This window comes from Cajanus cajan, chromosome 5, assembly GCF_000230855.2.
Source record: "Cajanus cajan strain Asha chromosome 5, NIPB_CcT2T_4, whole genome shotgun sequence".
Classification (NCBI taxonomy): domain Eukaryota; kingdom Viridiplantae; phylum Streptophyta; class Magnoliopsida; order Fabales; family Fabaceae; genus Cajanus; species Cajanus cajan.
In genome coordinates, this window is record NC_138521.1 from 12,592,475 (window position 1) to 12,605,055 (window position 12,581).

General features: G+C 30.7%; 1 protein-coding gene across 4 annotated transcripts; it reads right to left on the reverse strand.

Moving 5' to 3' along the window:
• Positions 1 to 3,697: 3,697 nt before the first annotated feature.
• Positions 3,698 to 9,973, reverse strand: LOC114915753 (uncharacterized). Of its 4 annotated transcripts, XR_014433893.1 has the most exons (9): positions 9,760 to 9,972; positions 8,592 to 8,675; positions 6,052 to 7,940; positions 5,619 to 5,957; positions 5,427 to 5,526; positions 4,915 to 5,217; positions 4,775 to 4,839; positions 4,219 to 4,435; positions 3,698 to 4,018 (listed from the first exon to the last, which is right to left on the reverse strand). XR_014433893.1 is itself a non-coding variant. In XM_083074949.1 (8 exons), the coding sequence occupies exons 3-7, from the start codon at positions 6,330 to 6,332 to the stop codon at positions 4,804 to 4,806; spliced, it is 1,059 nt and encodes a 352-aa protein (XP_082931075.1). In that variant the 5' UTR covers positions 6,333 to 7,220; positions 8,592 to 8,675; positions 9,760 to 9,971; the 3' UTR covers positions 3,698 to 4,018; positions 4,775 to 4,803. The 4 variants fall into 4 exon arrangements, 3 of the variants coding, with proteins under 3 accessions (XP_082931075.1, XP_082931074.1, XP_082931072.1); XM_083074949.1 differs by lacking the exon at positions 4,219 to 4,435 and having other exon boundaries at positions 6,052 to 7,220; positions 9,760 to 9,971; XM_083074948.1 differs by lacking the exon at positions 4,219 to 4,435 and having other exon boundaries at positions 9,760 to 9,971.
• Positions 9,974 to 12,581: the final 2,608 nt, after the last annotated feature.

Here is a 12,581-nt window from a genome sequence, read left to right on the forward strand (position 1 = left end):
TATTATTGTGGTTGTTGAAGAATAATTTCGAAGATTTTTATGTGAACCCTTTTTACCGAAATAGAAAAATTTATTTGTAAGTTTTTATTATTACAATATATGTGTTGGGGTAGTAAGGGTGTCACAAATACTAGATTAAAAACTAACATAACATGTTTTTTGAACTTTTTTCTTCAAATATAACTGTTATTATGGAATGGAAGAATATTTTTTTTTCTTCATAAATTTAAAAACTTAAATAATCCTTTCAATCCTTATTACAAGACCCAAATAACTAATTCACTAATATTAAGAAAGTTAGTTTTTTTTTATTGTAAAGATCAATAAATATGTCTTAAACTTCTACTTCTTTCCAAAACTACTCTAATTAATGAGACACATAATACATGTTTGCAAAGTTTTTGCATTCTAAAAACAAAAATAGAAGACTATTTCTATTTTAAGACATACAATAAAAGAATTCTACTTATTTGTTTAACTAAAAAACATTCAATAAAGGTAATTTTGTAAAGTAATATTTAATGCTTGAGATATATTACCTTTATTCCTATTTATAAGACCCAACTTAAACCAACCGATTGATTCTTTATATATGACTTAATCCATATTGACTCATGTATTAATTATTTTTAATTTTTTAGACAAAAATATCCCTAATTAAAATATGTTCTCTTAATTTTTTGAAATACATTAATTATATTTTTTTTAAAAAAAAAAGATATGCACTCTAATTGATTAGAAGAGAGAACAATATCAATTAGGAGAGAAATAGTATAAGACATTCACTCTAATCGGTTAAAAGAAAGAAAAATATTAATAATAGTAGAAAAATAGTTTAAGGATAGTTTTGGAATTTTTTTTTATAAAAATAGAACAAATTTATTGTTATCAACTACACGAACTACTTATAACTGAAGAGTAGGAAAAAAAAAATAAAAACCTTCTCAAGTTTTTTCCCTTACACTATTGTGCTAGGGTTTCCCTAAAACAACATTGTTTTAGGGTTTTATCTCCTCAAGATGTTAAGCTCTAGTGTCGTTGATTTACCAAGTTTTTTAAAATAAAATCACATTTAAATGAATCGATGATGAGAATGTTAATTTTTAAAGGTGTAAACCCCTTTATTTTGGATTTACTCTATTCTTGAAAAATACTTTTTCACTTGCACCAAACCGGTAATTGTCTTTTCATTATACACCATGCACGTCGAAAAGCCAAGCATTGTCTCATGTTTTCGGGTCTAACTCTAAGCAATTATATTACCTGAATTTTGATCTTCTAGAGTTGGACACTTAAAGAAATAAGGCTAACCCATGTTGAATGGTAACCCCTGCCCAATTACGATTAAATTAGCTGGGCTTATCTTCAACATTGGGCTGGTGAGGCAAAGTGTTATGCCATGCATGAATGCTGATAAATTTTTTCATGAACAGTTAAGTACTTATTATATATATATATATATATATATATATATATATATATATATATATATATATATATATATATATAATATTAAAATAAATTGAACTTCTCTTTTAAGTTAAAACCAACTTATACATCTAATTTTAATTTATCAGGGAAGTTCAATTCAATCATGTTACTTTCATATTTTTATCTCAATTATGTAGTTTAGCCGTTTACAGCATGCATAACCGAGCTTCAAAACAAACATATATATTGACGAACTTCAACTTCTTATATATATCAATGTTGTTACATTACCATTGAATTGAATACTTCTGTGACCAAAAACGTAACGAAGCGATGAATAATTTGTACCAGAGTAAGTGGAAATTTTTGAACCGAATTTAATTGACAACAGTGGCATACCTGATTTGATAATTTGGCATGCCACAATAATGTGATAAAGTATATTTGAGTTCTGATGTGTTTGAAAAACTCAATTTAATTATTATTTAGGTTTATAGTAATTTATTCCCTGATAATGATATGGGTGCATGGCTTTCCGCTTTACAGTTTCCTTGAGTCAAAGTATTTCAAGTCAAGGCTTACCTTTTGTGGAAGGACAACTTTTGGGGGGAGTTATTCACATGCTAAATCACCAAACAGAAGATATATTTTTGGGCCATCTTATAAGCAAACAATATCTACTAATTGAAGTTAGAATCTTCCTGAGAGGTAAAGGTCGTGCTGTCATAAGTAGTAATACATTGGCATTTAGTTGTATATAGAACCCTTTGATACCATGCTTTTTTCGTTAGGGTCAAAATTTATAACACTTGTTCATTCCTTTTTGCTTCTTGACTTGACTAGTATCGTACAGGCTTTGTTAACACTTACATCCCTATCTTTAGGTTGGTTTTAAGAAGAGAAATTACATTTAGTGTTGGAAACCAGAGGTTGACATTCGTCTCCATATTAATATGAATATTGTTTGCTTTAATTAGATTTATAAACTCGTGTGAATTTATTATTGATTATCATCCAAAATGTACCATATTAATGGAGGTATTTATATGCTTCTGAATCCATGTTTCTCCTTTTGTTTTGACAATAAGGGATATTATTTGTTTCCTTAAAATACTCCCTCAAACAAATTAAAGAACATGGTTTAATCTCTTCTTTAACGGAAGTCATCTTTCTAGTTCACGAGTATTTAATGGCAGCTTCTTGAGTTTAGTCATCACTGTCGATAAGTTCTAAATACTTGCATCATTGTTAACTCACATTAACGACACACATTATCTAACAAATCACATCAATGGTACATGTCGCCTGACTTCCACACTATTAGAAAAGTTTTCAACACAAATCATCTTCAAACATGGATGTATTGCCTCCATTACCCAATCCTTTTCTCTTCTCTCTCTATGTTTGTTTTGTTCTCTTTCAATGACAAGTCTCTCTTTTTTTCCTAATTTGACCTGTCTCCACTTGGTTAGGTGAGATACAACGGACTCAAAGATTTGAACCTATCTTTCACATATCCCAAAACCCATCAACCAACCACCTTAGGGTGGAAGGAGGAAGAGATAGAAAGTGTAAAAAATGTTAGTGAGTGTTGTTAGCATTTTTCTAGCTAGATGTAATCATGATTTTAAATTGTCATCCACAATCGCAACATAAATAATTTTTGACTCACAATTGCTTCGTGATCACAATTGTGATTGCATTAGCCACATTTTTTTTTTCACAATGTAAAGGATTACACACAACTACAATTGTGACGACAACAAAAATATAAGATTATGGATGTAACACTACAAAAAACTTGACTTCTAGAGATGGACAAAAACTGTCACTAAAAGTTAAAAAAGTGTTGGTATAACTCATTTATACATTGACCCACAGACATTTTATCTGTCCATTATGAGAGTCCTATAACAACAACTATCGTTTGTCTCTATAGAATTTTTAGCTGTCACTATAGCCTTAATTTTGATTTATTGTATTTGGTTCATTGCCTGTAGGTAAAAGTTGTTGATATGTACTTACAATTCCTAGCTGTAGGTAATTTGTTTATTATTTTAAAAGATTATTTTATACCTACAATCTCTATTTATCATTTACTATTATTTAACTAATTTAATTATTTTTAATATTACTTACAATTTTTCAATATTAATTATTAATAAATTTGATTTTTAACAAAATTTAATATAATTAAATTTATAGATATATTATTAGAAACAATTGTAAAATGTACTATATCAAACTTTGCATGGACAAAAATATATAAACACTTAACCATGACTTTATTTGCAATATTCAATTATATGTGTAATATTCTATTTATATATTCATGGATGTAGCTTTATAATTCTTCAAACATTCAGATATATTGGATAGCGATAATGAGCTCATAGTTTGCTCTAAAAGAAATATTATCTCTATACTAAAATCTTCTCTTTTATTTTATTGAATTCAAAACCACAAAAGCACCAAATAAGTTTTCTATCCTTATTGCCACAAAGGTCTTTAGTCATAGAAGTATTTTCTATGCTTCAAAGTTTCAACAAGAAGTCCAACAGTGTTCGATTAGTGTATAATTTTGTACCTGCAAATTCAACAAGTAAATATTAAATTAAAGTATGAAAATTCAAATAAAAATATTTTTACAACAATACAATCTAAAAATTTTCAACAATCATTTTCCAATCTCCACAAGAAAAATTAGTTAGGGAGGGAGGGACATATGAGCCAACAGAAGCTGACATAGCAGCGAACCGAAAACTTGGTTATGGCTTAGTGACTAACATAATCAATGGTGGACTTGAATGTGGTATTCCTGGTGATGCACGAGTGAATGATCGATCGCATTGGGTTTTTTCAAAGATATACAAAGTTGTTGAACGTGGACACTGGACCTAACTTGGATTGTGCAAATCAGAAACCCTTCTAACTCTTCCGTCATGTCTATTTATTTTACTCTGCCCAGACTTTAATAATGTGTTGAATCAAAGCATATATATACCTGCTACCACGAGTTGACAAATTTAAACTTTTATATTCTTCTTCATCGTCTAGTGCCACCCTCAGGAAATTTTTATTGAAAAATAAATTTATACAAGAGAGAGAGCGAGAGAACAAATACAAACAAAGAAAAACGGATAAAATAAGAAATGGAAGTGATCATGTCATTCTTCATTATATATTTCACAAAGACTACACTTTTGATCGAAATAATCGCAATTTAAACAAAATCAAACAAGATAATATTTTTAATCTCCAAAAAAAAAATCATAATTGTAATTCCCAAACATCATTGAATATACGTTATTGAGAAATAAGACAAATGAAAAATGATATGTACCTTCACCAAGTCTCTACTGTCATCAAGATCTAACAGAAATCTTTAGTATTTGCAATATCAGGTATCTAAATGAAGAAAAAAAAAAGTTATTCATTTATACAATGTCATGTAATAATTATATTTCTTGTAAGCATTCATACCTCTTGAGCTACAGCATGTAAAACATTATTGATTTCTGGATCTTCTGAAAATTTTCTTTGAAAGACCACAACAATATTTCCCAACAACTTTTCTAACTTTTGTATTCTATTTTCTGCATTGGAGTTTTCAGATGAAACATTTGAATTTACACGTCGTGGAAGCTTACCAAGACAACGTACACGTCCTCTTTTTTCAGGCCCTTTCACTTTTGAGAATATGTCATTCTTCCAATTTGTAGAACCTATTGTGGCATGTGGGTTTTCTGAGGTTTCTGCCTCTATCATATGCTTCTTTAGTTCATCCTACACAAAAACACATTATATTCATTGAAAACTTAAGATTTGGATAATATATAACTATTATAAAAATTGAAACTGCTTGTATAATAAGTTCATCCCATTTTTTCACATCCAAGCAAAATATGAAAGAATCAAAGAAATTAAATGACAGTGGAATGTAGATTTTCCAGGAGTGCACTGCACACAAGTAATGAATATTTCTAAACACTTACTCGTTCACGAAACCAATCTGAAAATGTTTGACTATGAATTTTGTCAATTTCATACGGAGATAGTCGACGATTTCGTCTCTTAATAAGATTAATGTGTTCTCTATGTAAATTAAAAAGAAATTAAAAAACAAATGAAGGTATAACAAACCAAATTTCAGTAACTAAATACATGAATGAAAGAAATGATCTTACTTTTGAAAGGTGTCAACATTACTATTATTAAAAAGCACATATCTATGTGCTTGTAGCAATGTTTTCTTATCAAGAGACTCTCGACAAACTCTTTTTCTTTTCTTCATGTTGAACCCAACTTGACTCTTTCTCCCCAATGGTCTACCTCTAGGGTTTAGTAGACTTGTATTCTCTACAAAATGAGAATCATCATTTCGACTAGATCGATTAAAACGAGTTTCCACCCCAGAAAGATATCGTGAACAAAAATTCAAACATTCATGAGCTAGATATCCCTCTGCAATAAAACCTTCTGGATGTGCCCGATTACGAACAAATGACTTTAGAGTATAAAGGAATCTGAAGAAAAAAAAAATTAGGCTATGTAATATGATAATGTCATTTTACTTTATAACTATAGAATTTTAATAAATTATTGAGAGAAAAAACAAACCTTTCAATGGGATACATCCATCGGTAATGAACTGGACCTGCAACTTTTGCCTCATATGCCAAATGGATTACTAAATGTACCATCACAGTGAAAAAAGTTGGGGGAAAAATTTTCTCTAATTGACACATTGTTTTTGCTATTCGATGCTCCAAGTGCTCCAAATTACACTCATTAAGCACCTTACTACATAGTTCTTTGAAGAAATGACAAAGATCAACTATAGCAAAACTCACTTTGTCAGGCAAACAATCTTTTATAGCTATAGGAAGAAACTCTTGCATTAGAAGATGACAATCATAGCTTTTGAGACCAAATATTTTGTGTTGTTTCACTTGTACACATCTTGAAATATTAGATAAATATTCATCTGAAGCTCAGGTGGAGCTCTAAATTCTTGCGTTCCATCAAAATCTACTCTATTGTATCTCCATTTATGGTTGGGCTCTAACCAACGACGATGACAAGCATAGCAAAACTTTCTACTATAACGCAACCACTTAGAGGCAGTTTCAAGACCACAACATGGACACGCATACTTTCCTTTAGTACTCCACCCAGACAAAATTGCATATGCAGGGAAATCATTAATAGTCCACATGAGTGCAGCATGCATTTGAAATGACTCTTTTTTGCATGCATCAAAAGTTTTTGCTCCAATTTCCCATAATTCCTTTAATTCTTCCACAAGAGGTTGCATATAAACATCAATTTTATTACCTGGACCTTTTGGGCCAGGAATAAGCAACGATAGTATAAAATTGGGTTGTTTCATACACATCCATGGAGGAAGATTATATGGAATCAAGATAATGGGCCAAGTGCTATGAGTAATTGACATAGTTTTAAATGGATTAAAGCCATCAGAAGCTAAACCTAATCGAACATTACGAGGGTCATAAGAAAAATTAGGATATCGACAATCAAAGTCCTTCCATGCAAAAGAATCAGCTGGATGTCTCATAAGCCCATCTTTAGTTCGACCATCCTCATGCCATGTCATAAAAGAAGCTGTTTTTGATGATAGAAAAAGTCTTTGAAGTCTAGGTATAAGAGGAAACCATCGAAGAATCTTTGCAGGTATCTTTCTTCTACCTTCAATACCATCAGAGTTATGTTTCCATCTTGAGGAAAAACATTTGGGGCAAATTTCAGCATCAGCCAAATCCTTCCTATACAATACACAATCATTGGGACAAGCATGAATTTTTTCATATGATAGACCCAATCCTGAAATAATCTTCTTTGCATCATAAAATGATTTAGGCAAAGTATTTTCTTCTGGTAATACATCACTCAACAACTCTAACAACATTGAAAAACTTTTGTCAGTCCACCCATTGAGACACTTTAAGTGGTACAAGTGTATGATGAAAGATAATTTTGTGAACTTCTTACAACCAGGATAAAGGTTTTGCTCAGCCTCCTTTAAAAATTGATTGAACTTATCTGGATTGTTTCTATCATCAGATTGTTGAACATTGTGTTCATTAATAAATGCTCCAGAGTCCCTATCCTCATCATTTATACATGTATCATCACTATTATTATTTGTATACATAGCAAAAGCATCATGAATCAATGTATCCATGTCATGCTCAAACTCCCCTTCTACTTGAGATGTACTCACAAAATTAGAAAAGCCAACTTGTTCTCCATGAAAGATCCAATTAATATATCCTTTTAGAAACCCATGATTGATTATGTGTTCGTAGACATTCACTCGAGAGTGCCACTTGAAATTTACACATTTGGTACAAGGACATAAAATTTTTCCATCCTTAGATGATCTTTCGAAAGCATAATCAAGAAAATTTAGAACCCCTCTAATATACTTCTCTTTATTTAAAGAGACTTCACAAATCCAACTATTATCCATTTGATACAACAAACTGACAAATAAAATAAAACTCCAATTAGCAAAAATAAATGGATACATAAATGCATATTTCCTATTCTTAAGTGACTATTTTTAAGTGACATAAAAAGAAAATTTAACTAACTAATAATGACAAATCCAAGATCTTCATTTGCACTTTTCAAACCAAAATTTGAATCCAAATAATATATTCATATATAGCTATAGTATGCTAAAAAGACAACAATATCTGAAATGATTACTATTTAAAACCACTATATTATTTGAATCCTATAGCTACCCAAGGTTGTTGAAGCTAGAGCCAATCAAGTGTATACTGCAGTAAGCACACCACTCAGTCCAAGGCATAACTACATTTTTATATGATTGAATATATTTTCAGCAACTTCAACCATCATTTTTATTTTGTAACCTTGTAGCCTGTGGGTTCAATAAAGGGCAATGTACATATTTATATGAAAAACAATAAAGACTAGAGAGGTTATAGTTTCAAATTTAGAAACTAAAAATCATACACTAGAAATCCTCCTGACAGACAAAATAAAGAGCAATGTATTCATAGACAACAATAATTTGCTGCATATATTTTCTTTGAGCCGGAATATGAGAAAGGCATTATATTATATAACTATATAAAGCATAAGCTAAGATTAACCAATAGCACCTTTGCTTGCTTCATAAACTCTGCTATGACCCTTTTGTAACAATCCTCACATACCAACGGTGGCACCTCCACTTGCAATCTAACCTGCAAAGGGAAAGAGATGAAAAAGTACATATTCAGTGACCCATTATATATTGATGTCAATACAAACTTGGCAGAAGAACCTAATCAAATACAGAGCTTACTTGAAATCAAACATAAGAGACATTTCAACAAACATTTAATAAGTGACTGAGCAAAATTACTAAAAAAAAATAAAGGCTTCCATTGTAGTAAACGGAAAAATTACCAGAAAAGAAATAGAGGTCCTATTCCAAGGCTTTAATTCTATTAAAACCCAAACTTATAACATGTACTACTAATAATGATGATTGATGAGTAAATGCTTATCCTTAAATTACACCCATTGTATGAGAAATGACGTTTGCAGGAAAAAACGGAGGAGAACACTGAGATTTGTTAAATTGCAAAATGTAATACAAATGCTTATCCTTAAAGCGTGGCTTATGATCTTATCAGTAATAACTAACAATACATTTCACCTTCCAGAAATCCCAACTTAGAAACTTGTGTGCGAGAGTTCAAGCGTGTGTCCATGATTGAGAACATACATCAAATAGTTTGTGATCAATATCAAACATAACTAATTTGCACAACAGGCAGTTATTACCTAAAAGATTATGAATGAACCATGAATTCCGACAGAACAGAACAACTCAGCTACATAGGGAACGCGTAGTTGATGAAAAACAGAGACAGTGATTACATCTACAACATTATGTAAAAAAAAAGTCTAAAACTATAAAAAATAATATTGCTATTAAGAGTTGTGGTTACTTTTATCTTCTGAATTCAAGCTTTAAAAGGACTTTCTAAATAATATTAACAAAAAAAAAAGAATCAGAACAGAGACACCACACAAAATATCATTTCCAATGAAGAACATTTTCACTATCTCTCAATCAAGCAACAAAAATTCAATATAAGAGAAGATTGAGCAAAAGAACAACTCAAAAAGCAAATCGCAATGAAATAAAGGATTCTAGAAAAAAAAACCTAGATTATAAGAACACAAGTGTTACGAGATCTACAAATTTGGAACCAATCCTTTAGATTGAATAAATAATGTGTGAAACAAAGGCATGAAAAGAAGAATATGAAATCAGACCTTAAGATTGTTTAAGTTTGAAGCGATGAACAAACCCTATGAAAAGTAAAAGTGATCTTCATTCTCTTCGCTGCGAGCTATTTTGATTTCGATCTCCAATGCAAGTTATGTTGATTTCGATCTCCGCTGCTTAATGAGCTGTGAAAATTAGTGGTTACGGTAGGAAACAGAGAGAAAGGAAGAATTTGAAATCATACCTTTAGATTTTTTATGTTTGAAGTGATAAAAAACCCTTATGTAAAGTAAAAGTGAATCTCACTCTTACTACCGTGGCTATTTCGATTTCAATTTCCACGCAAATCTCTCTTTTCAAATTACACTAACTAAAATTAAGAAAAAAAATATGTGACTAGTCAAATTGAAATAAAATAGACTAAAGTAGTTATAAATAATTTATAATTAATATTTTTTTACACCATAATTTTTTAATATTTATAAATCAATAATTATTAATAAACTCAGTAACTTACTTAAATAATTATTAGTAACTAAATAAAATATTGGCTATCAATAAAATATTTATTAATAATTTTCAAATTTTACCTACATTAAGTGACTATAGGTATATGTTTTTGTGATTTACATACATTAAACATGCGTAGGTAAAAGTATTTTTGAGTTTTTACTTACATTAACTCATGTGTGTAGGTAAAATTGTGTGTAGGTATAGATCATTTTTCTTGTAGTGTAATAATATTTGATGTAATGAAAAAGATAATTAAAAAAATGACAAGAAAGTGAAACTAAGTTATTAAAATAGATCATACTCCTTCTCTTCACTTCTATAATAAGCAAAACAAATCATGCATTTTTTTGTTCTCAAATATAATCAAAGTTTTTAACTACTTTTATTTTATTTAATAATATTCTTTCTAAAATATCTTTTCTTTAATGCATAACCTTTTGGTTGCACTTGCATAGGCATGACAATCTAACCCACCTCGTGGGTACCTGCTCAAACTTGCCCCGATTTGGACGGGGAAAACCCGCGTTGGCCGTAGGTTCGGGTTCGAATTTTCCCTGATTGATAAAATCGGGGGCGGGGCGACAGTATTAACATCCTCGCCCCCGCCCCCGCCCCGTTTAATAATATAATTAAAAAATTATTTATATATATATATATATATATATATATATATATATATAAACCAAACTTAGAAATCTTTATATGTAAAAATTTGTATTATCTTACTTTTCTTTTATTTTTTAATTTTTTTCATATTTATTAGAAATAAAAAAGAAAAAAGAAAAATAAAATTAAAAAAGAGAGTCTAGGAGCGGGGACGGGGCAGGGAAACCCAAATCCCATCGAGGACGGGGATGGGTACCTAGATTTTACCTCTAGCGGGTATCGAGGGTGGGGGAAGGGGTGGTTTAAATCTGCGGGAGCGGGGACCATAAAACTCGCCCCCGTCCCGCCCCGCTGCCATGCCTACACTTGCACAATTTTTTAGGCACATTTAGAGCATCTGTAATGGAAGTTGCTTATAAGCAATCTCTTGTGCCACATCACTGCCACATCAGCTCTGGCCCACTTTATGGGTTGTTTAAATTTTAGCAAAGTTGCTTTTACAAGCAACTTTGCTAAAATTTAAGCAACCCATAAAGTGGGTCAGAGCTGATGTGGCAGTGATGTGACACAGGAGATTGCTTATAAACAACCCCATTGGAGATGCTCTTAGGCATGACAATCTAACCCGCCCCCGTAGGTAACCGTCTGAACCCGCTCAGATTTGGATAGAGAAAACCCGTGTTTATCGGGTACGGGTTCGGGTTCGAGTTTTCCCCGATTGATAAAATCGGGGGCCCCGCCCCCGCCCTGCTTAATAATATAATTAAAAAATTATTTATATATATAAACCAAAATTAGAAATATTTATATGTAAAAATTTATATTATTTTACTTTTCTTTTATTTTTTTTAAAATTATTTATATTTATTTAAAAGAAAAAAAGAAGAAAAAAAAATAGGAGCGGGGACGGGAAAACCCGAACCCCGCACGGGGCGGGGATGGAGACCCATATTTTATCCCCGACGGGTATCGGGGGCGGGGGCAGGGGCGGTTTAAATTTGCGGGGGCGGGGGCGGGGAACGTAAAACCCGTCCCCGCCCCGCCCCGTTGCCATGTCTAGGCACACTACAAAAAAAAATTGTCTTGTAACGACATACACCATATATAGTGATACAATACTTATCACTAAAAATTATTTTTATCTATACTTATATTCTTATAATTGTTAAAAAGTGTAGATATATATTATAGTATCACACAATATATGTTGTTGAATCTTATTTAAAGTCAATATCGAAATTGTGTGAATATATGTCAAATACATTTATACATACATATATTGTATCTATAGTTATACTTTTTGCATGTCACTATATGTAACATTTTTTTTGTAGTGACATCTATAATAAGAGCAATTTATGACCATATTATATGATTAGTAAAATTTAATTCACTTAACAGATTTTTTTAATATGTGTGAAATCAATTTTTTTCGGCTTATAAAAGAGGACAAAGAGTATTTTATAATTGGGTTAAATATATTTTTAGTCTCTCAAATATAATGTAACTTTCTTTTTTATTTCTCAAATTTAAAATTGATTTTTTAGTCCTTGTAATTTGAACAAATCTTATTTTTGTCTCTTTGCTCAAATGTTGTTAGTAATCTGTTAAATATTATCACACAAAACTTATGTATTAGTGTCCTTATTAATGAAAATATCACATTAAACTCAACTGTATGATGTTGCATAACTATCTTAATCTATCAATTGTCAATTATACTACTAGTGACATGAAAGATTAAAACAAT

Excerpts from the sequence above, each read along its gene's own strand:
- LOC114915753 (XM_083074946.1), bottom strand. The coding sequence starts at position 7,927 with ATGGATAATAGTTGGATTTGTGAAGTCTCTTTAAATAAAGAGAAGTAT.